Raw genomic sequence first — 23991 nt, forward strand, 5'->3', positions numbered from 1 at the left:
AGCCTTAGTTTACTGAATTGCTTTAATTTAGGAAGAGATGATATCTTTGCTTTATCTTTTCTGATTTGGGGGGATCATCTGAGCATGATAAATGCTTGTTTGTTCAAAGCACTAAAATTGGCTTGCAAAAGACATATTATTATGGGATTCTGTGTTCAAGGGCTTTCTTCTGTTTATCCTGGAACAAAGACATTTGTTTTAAAGTGGTACGAGTTAATAGTCCAACTTCAGATTTCCCATAAAATGCGTAACAGATTACCCAGATGGCAAATGATGATATATATAGAGAGAGAGACATTTTCAATATGACTGTTTCCATTGGGCCAGATGGTGATTTAACGTGAATTGTCAAACATTTACGTTCTTATTAAATTGCCTTATTTTGTCGAAGCCAAGCTAGCAACATAACGTGGAATACACTCAGGAATTGCAAAAGGACAACAACAAAAATTCAGACACCAAGTATGTCAGACGGCATTTGCTCCATATGGCATGTGAAGGCTCACAGCCAGTGCCTGTGTTGCCCTTGGGAAGCTTAAGGAAATACCTGTTGAAATGCCATACATTTCCTCTCCCTCCCCAGACCCTTTTTATCTGCCCTCTTGCAGGGCAGCCATGCTTCCCCAGTGCCTCAGGTTGAAGTGTGGGAGAGCAGTTTAATTCTTCCACTGGCATTGTCCTTCCATACTGTCCGTTTTGTTATGGGCACCACCCCAGCTATCTCCTCTTAGATGGTTCGGGAATTTTGCAGAGAGATGGGTCATTTGTGGAGTAAGTCATGTGCCCAGTCACAGGGCTCCTTCAAGACAGCTCACTGCCTGAGGTCAGCACAGAACACAGTCCTGGGCCTGCAGGGCTCCCCACCAGTGAGTCGTGGGTCAACAAACTTCTGCTGTTCTCATTTTCAACATAAAGCTTTGAATATTTCATGCAATATCAAATCGCTGCAGGTTTTTTCTTCCAAAACTTATGTGAAAATCTGAGTAACACAGTATATGATACATCAAGGCCATGACAAGCAACCCCTTGTTACTGAATTCTGAATTTGATCAGAACATCTGTGTTAAAGGAATTCAAAGTGGTTAAAACTCAGCTTTTTTTTTTTTTAAGCAGATGTGTTCTTTCAGAGACCTCGCATGGCAAGATTAAACATTATATAAAAATAAACTTAAAAATGAAAACCTCTGAGAACACTTTGAAACCTGTCTTGGTCTATTATCTCATTGAAGGCTGCCCAGCCTTCATTAAAAACAATTAGATGTTGTCACTTGAAATATCTTTTGGTGGCATTCCTGGTGGAGACGGTCAGCTCTGGCTGTAGGAGCCCCTCCACCTCCCAGTGTCCAGCATTGTTTCAGATCAGATAACAAGAACAGGTGCTCAGGAGCTGATCCAAATGACATTTTGTGTTTTATTTTTCCTGTTTGTTGATGAGGATCCATCAATGTGTCCTTGTCTAATTATGTTATGGGAAATTTTAAAACACTGAATTGGTTTGGGGCTGTGCATTGAAGGGTAGTCATGTCAGGAATCGAGAGGGTGTTGTGTGTGTACATAAAAGTTTACATAAAAGTGTATGTTATTTACTTTTATTTACAACACACGATTCACATGCCTAGTGGTCAATTTCATACCTTCCCTGAGGAGGAACCAAGTAGCTTTATGGCTGAGTGTTGTTTCAAGGCTCCCACTACAGTTCCATCTGTAACTTCATTATTATCCTTTGGCCTGGAGCTTGGTCTCACTTACAGCAAGTAGTAGGGCCCATCCTACTTCTTGTTGGGATGCATAACAACATTTACATATACTTTACATTTATAGAGAAATTTCTTCTACATTTCATTTGATCGACCAACATCCATATGGTAGGGGTAGGATGGAACAATTATACTAAATTTATAGCTAAAACACCTAAACCCACTCAAGACATCTGATGGGGAGGAAAGGGGGGAAAAGGAAAGAACAGAGTTGTATCAACTCTTGGTGTGATTGCCACTGACAATTTTAGAGTAAATTACATTAGAAATTTTCCTCCCACCCATAGTTCTGGGTTCTAGGAATACTTTGGACTAGTCATATTTATGAGGTGTTTCCAACGTAAATTCTTCAGTGCTCTTTCAGTTCTTCCATGGAAAAGTCAAAACTGAGTACTGGTTTTTATCCTGGGATCTCTGAACAAGGAGAAGCCCCAGGCCTAGGGCAGTCTGGAGAAGTGAGGGCAGATGTGGCAGAGTGACCCCCAGATGCAGGGACAAGTATTTGGGTTTCTCTATTGTTGACCTTCTGAAGAGCTCAGTGCACTTTCCGTGTCAGTTTTTGAGAGAGGTGGCTACAGGTACTGCTTATTTTATAGAGAAACTAGAGTTCAATTGAGATAGCATGAGTATGCATTTCCTTAATTTTTAGTGCTAGCATTTAGTAGTGAACACCCTGAACGAGACTTAGCACCTTGGTCGTTAGCTCCAGTTTGGAGAATGGCCCAGACAGGATACTCAGCTGTAGCTAGATTCCCTCAGAAGATATGGCCCAACCTAATTAGAATTTTAAAGTAGGTTTCTCTATATCTTGGGCCTTTCTCTTTTCACATGACCCTTGTGTAAACATGTCTATTAAAGTGGAAACAAATTATTTTTAAAATGGAAATTCTCATGTTTTATTTTAGTGGGGAGCCCCCTGAGAAGATAGCCACGTATGACTGAATGCTCTACGATTCCTATTTTGTTGCTTGTGGCGAGGAAAATAATCCAGGTGACATTTGCTCAATCCAGTCTTTTGAAGTGGTGATGGCCACTTCTTCCCACCACCAATACGTCAAGGCAAAGTCTACATATACAACAATGGATTTTATTTCCTGCCCCACTTAGGAACCACTGTCCAGTGATCAGACTTCGTATTTTTAGTGTGGGCTAGTGGTTAAAAATCAGGAGTCCAGGATTGGCTCATATTGTACTCATGCCTGGGTATATATCCCTGTCCTGGCACTTTATCGTAGTATGTCTTCTTTCTAAGCTTCAATATACTTATCTGTAAAACAGGGATACATGTCCTCTTTATGTGGTTTTGAGGGTTGGTTTGTGTATATCTGAAGTACTTAGAACAATGCTTGGCATATATAGAAAGCCCTTAATAGATGTTGGCTTACAAACAGGTATACCCTAGCCAGTTCTGAAGAGCTACAGATACTGCTTTAATTATACCTACTGTGTGTGCTTTGTACTAAAAGTTATACTGTTCAAAGCTAGAGTAATGAACCTCATGAGCAGGGTTTCATAGCATTTAAGATTCTAACACCAACTTTCAATCAAGGCTAGAGGTGGCCTCTACTATCCAGTTAGCTGGGCTGCCTCTAGGCTGGGTGGTCTGTGCTTGTACTTTGTTGGGTGAAATAGCCTGACTGCTCAGTGAAGCAACAGCCATGTTGTTTTTTGTCCTTTGGAGGCTGAAAGTAATAGAGCCGTAAATGCACTGGGCAGCCCAGTGCTGCCAACTGCTGTCTGAACCGCAATACAAAGTTTGATGTCTGTACACACTGTGTCTGCTGGCCTTCAGATCCCAATTCCCTTTCTCTGTCAGTTTTTCCAGTCTCCATCTCATTATTTTCAACACAGATGATTTGTTAAATGGAAACTGATTTACATTTCCTACCTGTTCAGACTTTTACAAAAACTAAAGTTGTAAATCAGAAAAATTGCTTTTGACACATGTGTGGTTAGGAAAATATGGACATGGTAACCTAAGCCTAGCCGTGTAATATAAATCAAAATAACCATTCCCTCATTGTACAATTCTCCCCATATCTTAGAACATATTACCTTCCATCTTTCCCTAGAGCCACCTTTTTTTGGTTTGTGTTATTAAGAGGGTTATTTACGATTTCTCAGGAGTGAGCCTAGTGGGCACTACCCCTTTCCCAGTTCTTTTGGCAATCTCTTGCTTCACCCACACAAGATTACCATTTGCTAGGACTTGAATTTACTAATTTGTTCATACCTCAGGAGCTAAAACTCAAGTCAAGAGGAAACTGTTTTGGGGCTTCCCTGGTGGCACACTGGTTGAGAATCCGCCTGCCAATGCAGGGGACACAGGTTTGATCCCTGGTCCGGGAAGATCCCACATGCCGCAGAGCAACTAAGCCCATGAGCCACAACTACTGAGCCTGTGTGCCGCATCTACTGAAGCCCACGCGCCTAGAGCCCGTGCTCGGCAATGAGAAGCCACCGCAACGAGAAGCCCGCGCACCGCAACGAAGAGTAGCCCCCGCTCACTGCAACTAGAGAAAGCCCGCACGCAGCAACGAAGACCCAACTCAGCCAAAAATAAATAAATAAAATAAATTTATTAAAAAAAAAAAGGAAACTTTTAATAAGTAACCACAGACACAGAAGTAGCGAGAAATGATGGGGAAAAGATAATCCACTATAGCAAAGACCAAAAGAAAGGTGATATTTCACAACTGCTAGGTTGACAGTTTAACTTGGGTTTTTTTTTTCCCCTGTAAACTGGTATTTGCTAAGCAAGTTTAGGGAAAAATTCCACATGCTCAATCATGTTTTCCAAACTCCACTTCTTATAATAAACCATTGGCTTGGAGTGCTTGCTCTAATTTCTCTATTCCATTAAACAAGTGTGGGAGTTCTTTTAATTCAAGAATGTTAATGTGCAACATTTGTTACTTTGTTGTTAGTGACCTCTACCATCACCCAAATTGTTAATAATCCAAGTAATGAGTGATTACATTGGATAGCTGTTTGTAGGTGATTTAAAAAAAAAAAAAAGATACATACGTTGAATAGAATTAACTGTGCCCTTCCAGAACTTTGGATCTGTGTTCCCATTCAGATTTTATTTGTAATCTCCCTACCCCCCACCATCAGCAATGGCATAATGTAAATTATGTGGTATCTGCCATTTTAAAACTATTTTAACCATGGTCTCTCTCCTTCCTTTTTTGTTTTAAACATAGGACATGGATTTGATTGACATACTTTGGAGGCAAGATATAGATCTCGGGGTAAGTCGAGAAGTATTTGACTTCAGTCAACGACGGAAGGAGCATGAGCGGGAAAAACAGAAAAAACTTGAAAAGGAAAGACAAGAACAACTGCAAAAGGAGCAAGAGAAAGCCTTTTTCGCTCAGTTACAACTAGATGAAGAGACAGGTGAATTCCTCCCGGTTCAGCCAGCACAACACATCCCGTCGGAAACCAGTGGATCTGCCAACTACTCCCAGGTACAGGGTACTCAGTTCTTGGGAAGGTAAAACATCTGGATTTGAGTTCCAGCTTTGCCTTTTACTTCATGAACTTATTAAGTCAACTTCCCAACCTCAGCCTACTGATGAGTTCAGTGCCTGACTGACTTACCTCAGTGTAAGGATTAGGAGGACATAAATTACATGGAAGAGCTTTGTAAGCTATAAAAACATTATGTAATTGTAAGGATCAAACAGCTGCAACAGTAGTGACAGTAGTAGGACTGTTGTAGTAGGGATTATTCATGTACTGTGACAGGTACTGTTCTACTAAAGTACTTGAAATATTGATTGATTTAATCAACACAACAATTATGAGTTAATTACCATTATCCTACTTTATCTACAGATGAGCAGTTGAAGCCCAAAGAGGTTAAATAACTTGCCCAGAAACTGGGCAATAAATAGGGGGGTGGGGGCCAAGATTTGAAACTAGATAGTCTGGTTTGATTCTGTGCTCTTTACTATACTAAACTGACTTCTGAAACAAGAGGAATGTTTGACTAACTAGACTGTAAACATTTTATGAACACGGAACAATTTTTTTCTTCCTCTGTGTCTTTCCCTTTTATGCAGGTAGCCCACATTCCCAAACCAGATGATTTGTACTTCGATGACTGCATGCAGCTTTTGACAGAGACATTCCCATTTGTAGATGACAATGAGGTAACATTTAGTTAACAGCAAATCTCCACAACTATACATAACATATCGTATATTGGTCCCTTTGATGTATCTCCATTTTTTTAAAAAAAATGAAAAACTATTTCAGGAGCAAATTTTATCAAGGAAACCTTAGCCTATAGGTAACTTTATGATTTGAAAAAAAAAAAAACAGACACAACTCCTTCCCCCACATAATACAAAACCAAAAACGTTTACTCCTGCATAGCCAGAGGGATGGGTGAGCATAACCGTGGAAACAAGTTAACTCTCTTGTTATAGGTACTTAGAAATTTTGGTGAGTAAAAAGCAAGCTGGGTAGTAAACCAAGACTTCTTCGGTTAACAATTTTAATAAGTTTATTGTCTGAAGCACTATACTAGGTATTACATACATATATACAAATTAAATACTAAAGATTATTCTTACCCATTTTGACGTTTACCTTCAAATGCATAGGATAAAGCAATCAAGCTAGTAAATGAGTAAATGTGGAGTCAGCTGGGCAGGACAAAAACATTTGTTTCATTATATAGAAATAGGAGTCGTAAGTCCCCATTATAAGTAGAGAAATACAGAACTGCAGCCAATTCCAGTCTAAGATGTTGTGATGGCCTTGGAGCATACCCATCCACTGCTGGTGGCAGATTCATGTAGATAAATGCCTTCTCAATTTTAGGTTTCTTCAGCTACGTTTCAGTCACTTGTTCCTGATATTCCCAGCCACATCGACAGCCCAGTCTTTATTGCTCCTAATCAGGCTCAGTCACCTGAAACTGCTGTCCTTCAGTTAGCCACTGCTGATTTAGACGATATGCAGCAGGATATTGAGCAAGTTTGGGAGGAGCTATTATCCATTCCAGAATTACAGGTAACTAAGATCTAATATAATAAATACCAAAGATGCTATTTTATATTCAGTCCCTTTAAATTAGTCATTCCAGTTATTTATTATTTATATGCCACCTACTTATAGGAAGGATTGGAGGGTGCTTTTAAATTAGTCATGAGAGCTGCCCATGCTCACTTCAGTGAACTTTTGTTAGTTAAATGGACTGGATGTCTTGAGGGACAGATCAGGTTATAAACCTGAAGTCTGATCTGGGAACTCTGAAAATAATACATATGCTTAGGCATAAGTATCTGTTGGAAATGGGAATTACCTCTGAATTCTAGAAGAGCCTGGTGTGAATGGGGGTGGGGAGAGATTACCATCAGATATGGATTATCAGCTATTAAAAATAGCTTAACCTTGACTTAACATAGTATAAACTTCTTTTCCATGCAGTGTCTTAATATTCAAAGTGACAAACTGGCTGAGACTAGCATGGTTCCAAGTCCAGAAACCAAACTGGCGGAAATTAACAACAATTATCATTTCTATTCATCAATCCCCTCATTGGAAAAAGAAGTAGGTAACTGCAGTCCACATTTTCTCAGTGCTTTTGAGGATTCCTTCAGCAGCATCCTCTCCACAGAAGAATCCAGCCAGTTGACAGTGAACTCATTAACTTCAAATGCCACAGTAAATACAGATTTTGGTGATGAATTTTATTCCGCTTTCATAGCAGAGCCCAGTACCAGCAACAGCATGCCCTCCTCTGCTACTTTAAGCCAGTCACTCTCTGAACTTCTAAACGGGCCCATTGATATCTCTGATCTGTCACTTTGTAAAGCCTTCAACCAAAACCACCCTGAAAGTGCAACAGCAGAATTCAATGATTCTGACTCTGGCATATCACTGAACACAAGTCCCAGCATGGCATCACCTGAACACTCAGTGGAATCTACCATCTGTGGAGACACACTGCTTGGCTTCAGTGATTCTGAAATGGAAGAAATAGATAGTTCTCCTGGAAGTGTCAAACAGAAGGGTCCTAAAACACAGCCAGTAAGGCCTTCTGGGGATACAGTCCAACCCTTGTCATCATCTCGGAGGAACAGTGCTCCAGTGTGTGATGCCCAGTGTGAAAATACACCAAAGAAAGAAGTGCCTGTAAGTCCTGGTCATCGAAAAACCCCATTCACAAAAGACAAACATTCAAGCCGCTTGGAGGCTCATCTCACAAGAGATGAGCTACGGGCAAAAGCTCTCCATATCCCATTCCCTGTAGAAAAAATCATTAACCTCCCAGTTGATGACTTCAATGAAATGATGTCCAAGGAGCAATTCAACGAGGCTCAACTTGCATTAATTAGAGACATACGTAGGAGGGGTAAGAATAAAGTGGCTGCTCAGAACTGCAGAAAAAGAAAACTGGAAAATATAGTGGAACTGGAGCAAGATTTAGATCATTTAAAAGATGAAAAAGAAAAATTGCTCAAAGAAAAAGGAGAAAATGACAAAAGCCTCCATCTACTGAAAAAACAACTCAGCACCTTGTATCTTGAAGTCTTCAGCATGCTACGTGATGAAGATGGAAAGCCGTACTCCCCAAGTGAATACTCCTTGCAGCAAACGAGAGATGGCAATGTATTCCTTGTTCCCAAAAGTAAGAAGCCAGATACTAAGAAAAACTAGATTTGAGCAGATCTGACCTTTTCTGAGCTAGTGGGGTTTTTTTGTTGTTGTACTGTTATACTAAAAGCTCCTACTGTGATGTGAAATGCAGAAATATACTTTATAAGTAATTCTATGCAAAATTATAGTCAAAACTAGTGTAGAAAATATAAAACTTTAAGAAGCATTAAAATAAGTTATCAGTATGCTGAATCAGTAGTTTCACTTTAACTGCAAACTTAATTTCTTAAAACACCATTGGGGCTAGTTTCTATATACATGTAAATACTACAAAAACTCCTTATTTATACTGTTCTTATCTCATTTGTTACTTTCATAGATTTATATGATACATCTGGCTAAAAGCAAATTGTTGCAAAACTAACCACTGTACTTTTTTAAATAAATACTGTATGAACAAAAAAATGGCATTTTTTATATTAAATTGTTTAGCTCTAGCAAAAGACAATTTAGTTGAAAAGCTGGTACTAATAAAGGAATATTATGACCGTTAAATTATTTCTTTGAAGTTCATTCACAATCTTTTATGACAATAATATGGAAAGCACTACACTAAATTGGTACGGGAAATACAGGGAAATGGAATATATCAAAAAGATTTTCTCGGGCTTCCCTGGTGGCGCAGTGGTTGAGAGTCCGCCTGCCGATGCAGGGGACACGGCTTCACGCCCTGGGTCTGGGAAGATCCCGCATGCCGCGGAGCGGCTGGGCCCGTGGGCCACGGCCGCTGAGCCTGCGCGTCCGAAGCCTGTTCTCCGCAACGGGAGAAGCCACGACGGTGAGAGGCCCGCGTACCGCAAAAAAAAACCACTTTCTCTTCAGCAGCAAGTATATCTCAACTAAAAAAAAATGCTCTATATACTTTGACATGAAAACACCGGTTCTTTTACTCCTATCAAGATATATGCCATACATTTGAAGGTGTGGGAGAACCATCCTACTAACAGAGTATTACAAACACAGGAAGTTGGAAGGCTCTAAGGCCTGTTTGAGAAAATATATGGCTGAACATGGAGGGGGAGAAAAAGGGTGGGTGAGTAGAAAAGCACATGGCACAGATCCTTGTTAAGCCTTCATAACCTTTGCTTTTACCTTGTGGAGAACTACTGGCAGTGTTAAGTAGGGGTACATGTGAGTTAAAGGTTTCCTCTGCCTTGTATGTCGGCAGCAGTCTAAAGGGTAAAGGTAGGAGACCAATGGGGAGGCTCTGAAATAGTCACATGGAGTATGGTGTCTTGGTTTAGAGTGATAGCAGTAGTGAGAAGGCACTGGATTCTGCATGTTTCAAAGGAGGAACTAAAAGGATTTTCCAATAGAATGGATGCAGGATGAAGGTAGGCTCAAGGACTTGAACATTGAAAGAACTGAGTTGCCCAGAGATGGTTAAGACTGTGGCTTGAAGATTTAGGTGGGAAAACCAGTTCACTTTGGGACATATCCAGTGATTAAACATGTAAACAGCAGGTACAATAGCAAGGCCCCTCAAAATTTTGAGACTCTGCAGGCTACCCAAGAAACCATTCACAGCACTGATCATTTTCTTCATCTGGTCAGATATTCACGTCTTGCTTGGTTTCATTTTGAAGTGGGTAAATGGAAGTCATCTGAGGGCTCAGCATGTTTAAAATAAGCACTACGTGCAGGTTATTCACCAAAAGTCCTATCAATCCATCAGGCGCAATATAGTGTACAGGTCCACAGGCCCTAGAGCCAGACTGCCTGGGCTGCTACCATTTTCCAAGAATGACCTCCAGTGAGGCAAAGCACCGAGGCTGCTTCATCTGTAAAGCAGGGATAAGTATGCAGTGAATTACTCCACAAGAAGCACTGACCCTAGCTAATAGTAAGCACGCTATAAATGAGACTTTTTTCTTCAGCCTTTTATTAGCATGCCTTTTAGTTGCAAGTGAAAGAAACTAAAGTCAAACCAGCTTAATAAGAATTTGACTCAGCCGGCTGTAAAGTTCAGGGTTGAAAAAGACTTCAAGGACTATCTAGGCATTCAAATGTGGAGATTCTGTGGTCTGTCCTGTGTGGTCAAGAATTCCTTCCCATAGTGGTGTTTTAGAGATCCCTGGAAGACACATCACTTTTCCAACCTCAGAAGACAAAAATCTCATTTCTAATGAAGTGCCCTTAAACAAAATTATGGGTGGGAGTGATGGCAATCTGTTAACAGCAGCCCCCATCTGGAGCACGTGGAGTTAACTTGCACCTACTACCATCTACTCCCCCACACACACAAGGGCGAAGAACACCTAGGCAGACCAGATTTCTACTATCATGAAACCAGATGCCTTCACTCACGCATTCGTTAGTCAAACTTCAGAACTTTGCAAGTTGAAGATAACTGACCACCACCTTTCAGTGCCTAAAAATTACTCTGAAGTACTATACATGCTGCATTACATAGAACTAAAATTTTAAAATCTAACAAATCCTGACCCATGACTAGAAGTAGATTTCACCTCTTGATCATGAAATGTTTATCTGACTCCTCAGATTAAACTTGGCTCTCCAACTGTTAAACCTTACTTGAACAGTTCCTAATTTTAAAATGTGTACCTATGCCTTTTACATTGAGGTACACCCTATTAGAAATCTTAACTGCATGACACTGCATTTGTTATATAAAATTCTTGCCGAGATTTTCTTGAAGTCTGTGGAGTAGCTGCTCAAATGTACCTTATAATACTTCCATACCCATTCTTCTAAGTCTCAGAACATATACAAAATATTCTCATTTTTACTTTAAAGATATTTATCAGGCCAATTCCAGCTTTTTAACACTTTGAGAACTGGAAAAAAATTAAAGACAAGAACTTTAATCCTATGTGGAGGAAAAAACCTCCCATTGGCATTAACTTTGTCACCCTTTAAAATTTAGGCATCGCTTCAGCACATGATTATTACCAAGAATACTATCTTTAGGGACCATGGACCAAGAGCCAGCTTAAGCTCTTTAAACGCATTATCCCATTTAACAACCTTCACACTTATGAGCAGATAATATCAGGTTACTGTTGCCAAGCATCTCAAAATACCACTTAACCATCACAACTTCTAAGTTAGTAGTCAGACCCACCACTAACCTTACCTGATACTTAAGAGTACATATTACCGAATCAAACCTGATTTTTGGTTAACTACCTTAAAAGTAACATTTAACGCGTATAAAAAAAAACATTCTAAGAGGTCTGCTACCATCACCAAACTGCCAAGGGGAGCATGGCATAAAAAAGGAAACCCCAGACAACCTGATCAAGGTCACAAACCACCGTGTTAGTTCTGAACTTAAAATTTTTCCCAATAGGCAAAATCTGGCATCTCAGAATCAAACAAAATCCTGATTGCACTTTTCTGATACCTACTAAATAAGGATATTGACTAGAAAACTGAGATTAAATCCAAATAACCTATCAGTTCTTTTGATGCAGTTTACTCAACATTTGTTGGTGGAATAGACTAATACAATGTATTTTTAAAAATGAAAATTCCGTGTATTCTGATTTTCAGATATAGTTGATATGTGATACAATTTTTCATCTTTGTGATAAACCCTTATTAATTGTATTGGCTATACACATGGATGCAGTGAAATTTAACCATTTCTCATTAAGCTGTCCACTTCCTTATACATAACACTATCCACATTTATTACCAGTAAATTTCAGAAGTAAAATAGTACATACAGGTAAATCCGTTATTTCCTAGCTTTCAGTACCATGCCCACTTAACTTCTACCAGGTGAATGCAGTTTAATGCACCCTTACCATTACCTGATTGAAAATATATTAAGCAAAAATGGCATATATTACCTATTACCTTACTCTTCCCCGAACCCTTGGTACTTTTAATTCAGTTCCAAGTTTAATTAACCTAGTGTATTTACAGGACCCCGCTTTTGCAAAACACTAATCCTCCAAAAAAATTTTAATTGCAGTTTGTAATGAGTACACGGGAGATTCCAAATTTATCTTGTTGCCTGAACATTTTGCAGTTTCATTTAATGTATTTTCACTCTGAGAAAATAAAGATAAACGTTATTTTACAACTCAAGCATTAAACTGGAATTATAAGGCACTTACAGCTACACAGAATACAAGCAAAATGTATACAAGCAAAATCCTAAAATCCTCACATGGCTTCAATTCACAAAGCATTTCACATGTTAACAGCTATCAGTGCTATGAACCCAAATAAGTGTGGTATGAAAATTAAAAAAAAAAAATCACATCAAAACCATACCTCACAAATTTGTCAAATTTTTTGGGGGGTGTGCTGCCCAAAATATCTTAGTTCCCCAACTAGGGATTGAACCGGGGCTCCCTGAAGTGGAAGCATAGAATCCTAACCACTGGACTGCCAGGGAATTCCCTCAATTTGTCAAACTGACACATTATCACTTGGGTTAAACTGCATAATGATAGTTTACTACTACTTAATTTTATTAAAGTTTTCCCCGACCCACCTTCACACCACAAAATGCTTAATTGCCTTTCTCAAGATTAAGAAACCAAGTACCTCCATAAACAAAAAACACACAGTACCTTCCAACATTTTGAACCCTCATTTCACCATTCTCCCAAATTACCGTTCACATAATTGTCCTTACCCACAATTTTTCTCCAAAGAAAGTTCACTGACTCACCAATCACCCAAGTATCTCATGTATTCTGTCCTTTAAGAATTAAATCCTTACATGGCAATAAGCTTTTCCCCCACACCTACTTCTCATGTGATCTGTTTTCCACTGAATAAAATCTACATCCTTTAAATCAACTGATAATGTGAAGGCTCATGCCAAGTTTCCTGTTTTTTACTTACTGGTAAAGTATGCAATGTCCACCTATACAGCATTTAAGTCACATGAACACTGTGAAGTGACAAAACAACACACACATTTCTAAAAATATTTTAATGAAAAAGTTCTTTCTGTAAACATTTCATTATACTACAAATGAAACATTTGAATCCATTACAGACCACCTCTTAAGTCTTATAAATCAGAGTAAAACATTGAGATTTAAAAGTAATCTTGGATATTTATATAGGCTAACAATCCTTACATTACCCCTGCACATTAGCATGCTTACTCACTACTTTGTGACATCAATTACTGGAATTCCAAGAGATACTGGCATTTAATTAGAAATGTTTCAAATGGTGACTTACATATTAGAACTCTTAAAACCAAGTGTATTTCAACTGTTCAGTTCCTTAACAAACGGTCTTTGTTACCAGATAGTTTTTGTTCTTTAGGACATGAGTGTAAAATGAGCTTTTTCAGAAGAAATGTAGTGTGGGAAGCTGTAACCTATGAGCTGCTTTGACAAAATGAGTTAAGGTTTGCCTTGACCATTTTTCCCTTGTATAACTTCCTTCGTTTACTGGTGTTATGACTTAAGAGCATCGTATTTTTCAGAAATGACAGTGGAACTACATTTAAGTAAAATCACTTTATTTCATAAAGGAGATGGACTGCAAAAGAACAATGCCTTTAAAAAAGAAAATATTTCCTATCTTAGGAAGTTTGCTTCATTAGAAACCATGTTGTAAAGAAAAATTATCATTAAAAGGCTATTTACCTTATTCAACACTTCATTCTATGGTGGTGTGTAGAAATTCAGTCCTGATTTAGATAGATACAGAAAGAGACCCAACCAGTTATTTTCTGAAAATAAAATCTGTGGCAACCTAACTGCTCCTGTATATAAATAACTTGACTTACTATAATTTAGAAACTAGTTTTATTTTAACCATCTGTCCCCCCCAAAGTGTTATTTTTTAAAAAGTGAATTAACATCAAACCTCAAATTTTAACAAGCCCTTTTGGGGCAGCAATAATAGCCCTTATGAACAACCAGCATCTGATTTGTGTAGTAATTGGGTAATATTTTAACTATTCTTTGGGAAAGGTTGTCTTAAAAAGGAGCTTTAGTGGAATTAGGCCCCCACTGCCTCTGATTAACAGATTAAACACAAAGAAACCTAAAAAAGAACCAAAAGTTTATCCTATTAGTCCAAATAATTCCCTGAAGTCGTATGTGAGAGAACTTATTTATGTATGAGGCCACTTGAACGAAGACCATTTTTATATCTGTATGATCTGACAGTTTTGAAATTTCATTCCAAGATTTTCTTTTCTCTAGAATGAGTAATGAAGCGTAATGCTTCTGTTACATGTCATGCTTATTACAAAAATTCTTTAAAAAAAACCTGGTCACTCTTTCTCTTGTCAAAAATTGACTTTATCCTAAAGACACCAACAATGAATTGTATATATCTGACTCAAGATGAACACTCACGGTTACTGCAGGGAAAATTTTAAAACTGTTTAAAATGTGTTCAATGTGGTTCCAAGATAAACTTTTCAGCTGAACAATTTTGCCAATGTATCTAATAGTTTTAAAATATGTAATATAAATTTATAGGGAAACAAATGGTGTCATCAGGCTTTAGTGTAAGCTACAAACCTTACCCAGCCAGAAACCTTCGTATTTAAGATGGTAGGAAAGACATTCCTCATTTAGGCAAGTAGGGTTCTCATTCAACCTGCAAATCAAAAAAATTACTCTTACCTTGCTTTACAAAAAATTACTCTTTAATTAGTGAAAAAATTCAAATTCAAGCCTTACCTAATGCTTATTGCCCTTCCTTGCAGGTCTAAATGCTAGACCTAGTGACTGTGGCCAACTATCTCTCATTGGTGTTCCAAAAGGCGAAGAGCTCCTTCCTGCTAGACTTTCTTCGATATTTCAGTTGTAATAAGCAGATTTAACTAGCTTTTGGAAAGTTGCTCACTATCACCATAGTATCTTATGCCTTCACTTCTCTGTAGTTGAAGCTCTTGCTGCTGCCTTGTCATTCTTTATTTATGCTGACTTGTCCATACTCAAAAGGCTGCTGAAGTCCTGTCTTAGTGAGTCTCCTTTGATCCACACTGTGCTTAAAAAGCACATCTTAGGTCCTTTAAAGCTGGTTAAATCGCTCTCCTCATGGCTTAACTTTTCCACACTGTTCACAAGAACTAAGCTAATACAACTTATAAACAGGTCACATACACAGATTTCACCTGCTTATAGGTTGCAAACATCAACTTACTGACAATATTTTCACTATTAAACTAGTTCCAGAACACAGAAAGTTTGTTAACAGTACAAATTAACCTCATATGCCATTAAAGGATACTGTCAAGGTTGTGTCAAACAATTTCACAAACATAGAAACAGGAAATGTTAATCTCCCCCATTCCTTCAACCTTTATTATATGAATAAAAGAACTTGAGACAATTTAGCTTAATTTTAATAAAATGTTTCCCAAGCATTATTTTGACCAGGTACCCAGGTTTAAGTTATGAACATTGACAGTGTCCATTTATATAACCAACACTTGAAGTTGTTAAAGACTTAACCATTTTCTAATAATTAGCCTATTTTCTACACTGCTTATTCACATATGTCCATTAACAAATGGAATGTTGTCTGTTACATTTATTGGTTTGTGAGTGTTTTCTGGAAAACTGCAGTGTCTGTGAAGACCGATTTCCATGCTGGCATTGCATGCATCCAAATATTAATGCACAGAGGCACAGAATTAGAGCAACGAGAGCATATTCAAACACTAGCACGCCCCATCCCCCCTTTTATTGCTTGTTTTGCTTAGTACTTCTTAAAACAAAAATAAGAATCTCAAATTTAACGTTCAACTACCGAAGAAATAATAACAGCAGGGCACATACTTAGGGCTCGAATGAAATTTTAAGCACTAGCTGGCGCAAAACAGTAGACATTGGTTTATATATATATATATATATATATATGACCTTGTTATCGAAGACTCTTCTCAACCAGGGTCTTCCAAACAAATTGTAAACTCATACCCACATGACTTAGGTTCAAGCATACACATGGAAATAACAGTGTGTTCTTTGGGATTTTTAGTGAGTACAAACTCTGACTATCCAAATTTGAATTCAGGTCTTGAGGAAGTGAAAAGCTTGTTTGTACTAAGCAACTGTGCTACACTTCTACTGCAGTAATCACTTGGGATGATTATATCTAGACTATCCTTGGTTTCATCCAGTATAATGCAGAGGGTACAAACAGGAAAGCATGCCAGCCAGTTAAGGGTTCAACAATGCATGATTTTTATTCTCTCGCTCTGAGAGCTTGTATCAAAAAAATATATATTAAACCAAGGAAAATAACTGAAGATTTATGGGCCTCTTGTGCTTTAAAAAGGAAAAAAAAAGGTAGCCACTAATTCGCTCAGATAGAGTACGCTTAGTGGTCCTGTATTTTGAAGATTTTAAGAATGTTTCTTAAGGTAGGAGGAAACGGAAAACATTCACTATCCCTTTCCAGAATTTAAACAGAGGGCAGGAGACATTCTTTACACCCAAATAAAACTATGGCAGCAGTTCACATGTGACCAAGGTGAATGTAGAATGGAGATGTTCTAAACACAGCTAGGACTCTCAGCAAAGCTAATACACTAAAATCATATGATTACATTTTGAAAGAAAATGCACAAAAACCAAATAGGAATTTTGAGATTTTTCATTTGAAGTAAATCTTAATGCTATTAAATTCACAAATATGCTAATTTAAATACCCAATTCTATTATCTAAAACACACATTGCAAACATACAAATATCTATTCTCTCCACATGTCAGAGCCCATTCATTTCATGGTTTGGAAATGGGGAGAATAGATCCCCTTAAACTGCAAGTCAGCAGGTGTTTCTTTACAGTTAACTTTAGCAAAATTCATACAAAATAGTAATTAACAATGATCTTCTTTACTTGTTAACTCACAAGGAAACACCTTCAAAACTGCATTTTGTTAAAGTTTCTGTACTAAAATGTAGAAAAACTGAACTACACAAATATTGAAAAGTTAAAAATTCCTTAATTTTTTATTCCTGGTACCACTACCACAATTTACAGGGCAATATACCTGATGTAATGAAAAGAAAAAGAAAAAGACAAAGCTACAACAGATAAAAGACCTCAGGAATGTACATCTAATTGACACTACATTGCATTAATCAATAGCTGCACTTTTTGCAAACTGTGGCTATGACAGTCCTGAACAAGAAGGGTTTCCTGTTTAAGCTGCAGTAACTTTTCTGACTATGGATCATCGTTCCTTCTGTGGCAGATTTTTACAGTTCCTCTAATGCATTTGGGACGACTGTCTCAAAGTAACCTGCAGCTTTCCTGACAACTCCTCGCTCTCTCTCCTGCTAAGAACTGTAGCCTGTTGAATAATACAGGATAAAAAAATTATTACACTCAGTGAACAGTTCCACATATTCTTTATCATCATGATAAAAATTTAAAGATACCTACCCTTTTCTTCTGAGTTTTTAGAACCTTCTGCTACCATATCCACCACTTCCACCACCAGATCCATAACCACCTGGAAACATACAAAGATTTTAAAGAATCACATGAGTTTTTAATTTAAAAGGCTATGAAAAATTTTGATAGAAAAAAAAAAATTATTTACCACCATAGGGACTTCCCGAGCTTCTTCCACCAAAACTGCCCCCCTTCATGGGTCCATAATTTGATTGCTGTTGTCCACTGTAATTTCCAAAATCATTATAACTCCCACCACCACCATAGTTACCTGAAATTACAAAGGTTTTATTTGTGGCTGACCTACACAATTATTTTCCTTTTTTAATACATGTACTCGTCATCTTTTGACAATCGTGGCAGCATGTGCTCTGACACTTACACACAATGCTTTGAAAAGAGATTTTACAGAGCTACCAAACTCTTTTCACTACAGAGGCCCACTAGCAGGCCTCAAACATAGGCAGGAGAGGAAAAACAAAGAGTGAAAGCTGGCTCAAAACACTATGTATTTAGACAGCTACCGTATTTTGTTTATATTAGATGTTACACGCTAACACATTCTCTCCTTCATACCACTAAATAGCATCAAAATTGTGTTTGATTCACCGTAATTCTGATACCGTTTAACTTTTAAATCAATGACAAAAAAGCATTTCAAGTTGACTGTTAAGAAAAACCTGTTGTTGATACATCAATACAGTTCAACAAAACTCAGTGCATTCATAACGAAGTTCTTTATAGCATCGTGGAATGATGCAGAGCTGCTTAAGAGTCTGCAACACACCTGACATATTAAGACTCAAAGTATTTTTGTCACCTAGACTCCAGATGACACCCAATTCAACATGTCTGCACATTCAATTTACAGTTCCCATCTGTCCAGCTTAAAAGTACCCAGAGTTAACTAAAATTCAGGCAACGAACATTACCGATAAATGTCCATTTCAATACAAAAATAAGAGTTGAATACACTTTGCCAATTTACTAAATTGCCAGCAAAATAAGAACAGTTTAATTTCTCACCATTTGAGTATTTTCTATTATAAAACATCAAATTTGACCAAATGCTGTTTTAACATGTTTTTAAACACCTGTAAGAAACTATAAAAACTATTGAATATTCAAAACAAGTGAAAGTCTACCACCTCCAAAATTTCCTCCTTCATTGTAACCATCATATCCTCCACCACCGCCACCATATCCACCACCTTGGTTTCCATATCCTGGTCCACCACCACCATAGCCTCCTCTACTACTGTAACCAGGACCACCGCCATAGTTACCACCTAGAACAACAAATTGGGTTGTCAGACAAAAATATAAATGTACAGAGGGTCAAGTTATTGAATGCTAGTTTACCATACTTTTAAGCCCCCAGAAAACAGGTCAATAAATTGATTTAACACTCTAAAGCCTGGTAATACCTGGCTAATAGAACAGCAAGAATCTGGGCTAGGAACAATTAAGATGAATGCTTAAATCTTTTGATATTAAAAAATTGCCTCAATTTTAAAAAATCTCCCTAAGGAAAATAGTGAACAGTCTCCTCTGAGACCTATAATTCCACCTCAACTGCTAGTACAATAAATCTTATCAGCCAAAAAGAACTAGGTAATGTTTAATCTTTAGGGCTTTAAGGTCTACTTTTCCATGATATTAGTTTAAAAGCATACTTTAATGGTCAAGCCACACAAGTTTTAAATTAGGAAAATGTAAACAAACACTTTCATTCTTAATAAAGTATAGAAACAAAATCAAAATATCAAACATTAAAAAACGTACCATCGCCTCCAAATCCATTATATCCACCATCACCTCCTCCATAACTACCTCTGCTGCCACCACCTCCACCACCATACCCTCCTGAAAAAAAGCAAAGTGTGAATTAAATGAATATATTCAACTTACCAATAACACTTAGGTAGACATGTTCTTAGAAATAAGGTAACTGTCCTACCTCTTCCACCAAAGTTTCCACCACGGCCAAAGTTACCTCCACCACCTCCAAAGTTTCCTCCACGACCCATAAAGTTGCCAGATCCACCTCCACGACCTTCAACACAGGCAGGAAAGTTCTTTAAGAACCTTACAAACATTACTCATCTCTATTTTGTATGTATATATGGTACTACTCACCTCTCTGTGATCCAGCAGATTGCATTTCTTGTTTAGAAAGGGCCTTTTTCACTTCACAATTATGACCATTAATAGTGTGGTATTTCTGAACTAAATTTTGTTTAATCAAACAAACAAACAAAAGTTATTTGATGTTTGGAAAAGCACACATAAATGATATCCTTTATCACTATATAACTTATTAAAACATCAAAAAGGTAGTGACTTTGAGTAGTGATAAGGGAGTGTTCTGGGATGTTAGTAACATTTATTTCTTGATCCAGATGCTGGTTACACACATATAGTCACTTCATGAAAACTAAACCATACACTTTATATGCTATTATTGTGCACAATACAAAAGTTATAAGCGATTTAGCAAGTTTAGTAGAGAGCTAAGAAGCCATTTCTGCTTTCCCATTCAAGTTCTGAGAAACTGCTACTTACCAACAATTTTATCAACTGTATCATGATCATCAAAAGTTACAAAAGCAAATCCTCTCTTTTTTCCACTCTGCCTGTCTTCCATAACTTCTATGGTTTCAATCTTGCCATACTTTTCAAAGTAGTCTCTCAAATTATATTCTTCTGTATCTTCTTTAATACCACCAACAAAAATTTTCTTCACTGTTAGATGGGCACCAGGCTTTACAGAATCCTACAAATAAAAAATATGTAAGTTAAAAAAAAACCCTCAAAAATTCTGCAACAATTTCACACGTCACACAACATGGTATTATTAAAATACCTCTCTAGAAACAGCTCTCTTTGGTTCCACTACACGCCCATCAACCTTGTGTGGTCGAGCACACATTGCTGCATCCACCTCTTCAACACAAGAGTAAGTAACAAAACCAAAGCCCCTGGAACGTTTTGTTTGGGGGTCTCTCATCACCTACAAAACAAAAATTTTAAAGCACTGAAACACACCTAAACAGGTCCTCTGCCCTCTTTCAAGAACCTTTTGTTCCCTTAATAACTTACCACACAATCTGTAAGTGTGCCCCATTTCTCAAAATGTTCTCTTAAGCTATCATCTGTAGTTTCAAAGCTCAGACCACCAATAAACAGTTTTCTCAACTGTTCTGGTTCCTTTGGATCATGACCCTGAGGAAACAAACCAATATATTTTAACTATTTCGTTTAGTAGGTAAATGCAAAGATGCACAAACCTTTTAATCTCCTACAAATAAACTTTTAACATCAAATTCCTGTACCATTAACACTTTCTCCAGTTAAAAACTGGAGTAGGATCACACACATCAACTGATTAAAGGGACCAAGAAAACCTATAACCAGACTTTGAAATGCCAACATCACTTAAAAATTAAATTGAAGCCCAAGATAATTCCAGAATCAAAAGTCCCGAAATTCTGAGCTACAACTACAAGTGTCTGGGGACAGATTATTTTAGAAGTGGCTACTGAGAAACCAGTTTCTAAGAAACCAGAAGTGTTGTAAATGCAGTGTTTCATCTATGCCATTTCTTCTCTCGTCTTCCCTCCTGAGTCTACACCCCCAAAAGCATATAATTATAAACCACAAGACTGTGAACTACAACTTAAAAATGGAGAAATTCACCACCTTCAAGCAAATAAAAAAGTGAAAATAAGTGTTTCTCAATGAAAGGCTAAACCAGCATTTCCCCCAAAAAAACTATGGAAAAAACCAGCCACGTAAAAATTTTCTATTTGCATTTGTACCACGTGCCAAAAATGTTTTCAAAACCAACATTTTACTGGGTCACAAAAAGGGCAGTTTGGACTTACGTTAGGTATACTGTCTGACAAGGAACACAGTAAAAAAGAAATTGAGATTTAAAAAAAATTAAGATATGGCCTGAACTGTTTTACAACTTAACTAGTTCTTTAACAAATCACATAACTACCACTTAATACATATATGCATTAAGACAACTTTCATCCGAAGTCCTTAAATAGAGGCACTCACATTTACATTCTAAGATCTTCCTGTGTCTTCTAAAAGGAGAGACGTTAAGGCATTTAATATGAAGAGACTGTCACATGCCACGAAAAAATGTTAAATGATTAATAGCCTAAAGCGTTTATTCACTTAGTCTCATCTTTTCAAGTCCCGGTTAAATACATCTAATTAACAATACACAAAGTTGAGAGAAAGAAACAATAACCCACATGAAATTATCCCAAACAAATGAAAAATTCGACTCTGGTTGCAGTCCTCTGAAACAAAATTACAAGAAAGTAAAACCTGAGCCGACCCATCAGAATAGGAAAAACGAAGGTGAAAAAATTTCAACTTCCTATTTTACATCCACACTATGAGATGGGGCACTTCACCCACATGGAACGAAGCTACGTAAGGACTTTAGCAAAAACGGCAGATCAAGAAGTACTTTAAAACAGCAAAATTAAAAAAAAAATTATTTTCAACCGAGTGCTGCGAGGAACAGAACGGGACGTAAAATTCTTCTTAGCGATCTTTAAGGCCTGGAAACGCGATGGGAGAACATCACTGAAAACACTAGGCCCCAAGCTTCGAGGCCGTTTGCAGCATTCTCTGCTGGGCCGCCTCCTCCCTCTTCCTTCCAATCCCACGCTCTCTCTCCCGGCGGCGGAGCCAGGCGGCGGCCATTGCGTGCCAATGCGCCATTTCGTAACGCGGCAGCGGATCAATGTCAATGTGGCCGCCGCCCGCCTGCTCGCTCGCCCGGATGTGCCTGCTCGTCCCCTCCCCTCCCCCACCGCCTCTTCCCAACTGCTCCCGCCGAGGCCCGCCATGCCGCCCTCGGCCTCGAATGGGAGGCCGCGCGGTCGGCGGGCCAGCTCCCCTCCTGAGGTCTCCCCAGCCACACCGCGCCTCCGAGGAACCACTTGTGCAGCCCAAGGAGACGGCAAGGCTGGCGAGAAGCCCCAAGGAAGCCTCCGAGGCCCGCTCCCCTCCCCCTCCCGCCGCCCGTCTCAACGCAGAGCGCGGGAGGGCCGACCCAGTCCACCCGGCCTCCCCACTCCCACCGAGCCCGGCCCCCCTTGCCGGCCACTACCCAGCAACCCCCCGCTCTCCCCCTAATACCTCCTCCCCCCGGCGGCGACGGCGACGGCCGGAGTCGGGCTGGGGGCGGCCGGGCGGCGGTTTTACCTCCATTTTGAGACCGGACTCGCCTCTTCCAACTCGAGTTCAATATGGGACCGAGAGGAAGAGGCGGGGCTAGCCGTCACGTGACGCGCTTTTCGCGCGCCGCCGGCCTAATGGGGGAGGGGCGAGTTGGGAAGGGGCGTGGCCAGCTGGGCGCGAAGAGGGACTGGACGAGCGGGTTGGTTGGCAGAGGACGGGGGCGTGGCAGGCCCCGGGAGCGCGCGCGCCTCGCTAACTTCCAGTGCGGCACCGCCCTTGCCGCCGTTCGCGCCCGGGCGGCTGCAAGGACGTCAGCTAGGCTTTCGCCAATGGTCGGTGCCCACGTCGGGAGAATGCCTCGTGACCGCGCGTCACCGGAGAAAAAGGCCTGTTTCCCTTTCTTCTCGCGCTTCTTTCCCCTCCCCCACGTGGGCCTTTCCGTCTCCATTATCGAATTCATTTCATTCAGGCGCCTGGATAAAACCACATTTTCCCTTCTTGTACTTTAGGGTTGTAAGAAAGCCCTCTCGGCCCCTCGGCGTCTCCTCGCACGTTTCCAAATGGCAGGGCCTGGTGTCCGTGACTGGGATGCCCACTGTGAGGGCCCGCACTGAAAATCCCTGACACTGACATATGTGAATCATGGGCATCTTGGAAAGGCCTCAAAACGTGGCTGAAACACTGAAATTTCACCCTTAATGAGCTGAGGCAAGACCGGTCGAGGTCAGTTAATTAGGTACTCACTGATATCTCAAGAAATATGTCGGCACTATTTTCTTACACTTATAGTTACTGTGGAAGGAGCCGAAGGAACTGTTCTCGTGGACTGGATTTAAGGAATGATTTACAAGATTGCTAGAAGTAAGAGCACCAGATATACTCCCTATTCGCGAGTGATTTTTACCTAATTATTTTCACGTGTGAAGTAAAACAAGATCAAAGAGTTGATCTAATTCTTTCTTGGCCTCCCAAGTG

The 23991-nt window shown here is 39.1% G+C and overlaps 2 protein-coding genes across 17 annotated transcripts in view; one reads left to right on the forward strand and one right to left on the reverse strand.

Annotated features, from left to right (window-relative positions):
• The window catches only part of NFE2L2 (NFE2 like bZIP transcription factor 2), a 72691-nt gene extending 63761 nt beyond the window's left edge, over nucleotides 1–8930 (forward strand). For 4 of the 6 annotated variants that reach the window (XM_067741449.1, XM_067741445.1, XM_067741446.1 and 1 more), the window contains 4 exons: nucleotides 4964–5230; nucleotides 5828–5917; nucleotides 6594–6785; nucleotides 7203–8930. In XM_067741449.1, the coding sequence (XP_067597550.1) occupies nucleotides 4967–5230; nucleotides 5828–5917; nucleotides 6594–6785; nucleotides 7203–8435 (1779 nt within the window). In that variant the 5' untranslated portion in view covers nucleotides 4964–4966 and the 3' untranslated portion in view covers nucleotides 8436–8930. Of the gene's footprint in view, nucleotides 1–2804; nucleotides 4440–4963; nucleotides 5231–5827; nucleotides 5918–6593; nucleotides 6786–7202 lie in introns of those variants that run through there. The other 2 variants (XM_067741448.1, XM_067741451.1) reach the window with 2 other exon arrangements.
• HNRNPA3 (heterogeneous nuclear ribonucleoprotein A3) lies at nucleotides 1392–23137 on the reverse strand. Of its 11 annotated transcripts, XR_010944375.1 has the most exons (14): nucleotides 22975–23102; nucleotides 20908–21030; nucleotides 20672–20818; nucleotides 20371–20581; nucleotides 19945–20034; nucleotides 19766–19861; nucleotides 19591–19671; nucleotides 18954–19094; nucleotides 17954–18076; nucleotides 17794–17863; nucleotides 14917–14990; nucleotides 14024–14067; nucleotides 13263–13311; nucleotides 1392–12457 (listed from the first exon to the last, which is right to left on the reverse strand). XR_010944375.1 is itself a non-coding variant. In XM_067741456.1 (12 exons), exons 1-11 carry the CDS (start codon nucleotides 23044–23046, stop codon nucleotides 17811–17813), a joined length of 1095 nt encoding a protein of 364 aa, XP_067597557.1. In that variant the 5' UTR covers nucleotides 23047–23101; the 3' UTR covers nucleotides 15672–17701; nucleotides 17794–17810. The 11 variants fall into 11 exon arrangements, 7 of the variants coding, with proteins under 7 accessions (XP_067597556.1, XP_067597554.1, XP_067597557.1 ...); XR_010944374.1 differs by lacking the exon at nucleotides 13263–13311; XR_010944376.1 differs by lacking the exons at nucleotides 13263–13311; nucleotides 14024–14067.
• Nucleotides 23138–23991: the final 854 nt, after the last annotated feature.

This window comes from Pseudorca crassidens, chromosome 6 (assembly GCF_039906515.1).
Source record: "Pseudorca crassidens isolate mPseCra1 chromosome 6, mPseCra1.hap1, whole genome shotgun sequence".
Taxonomy (NCBI): Eukaryota; Metazoa; Chordata; class Mammalia; order Artiodactyla; family Delphinidae; genus Pseudorca; species Pseudorca crassidens.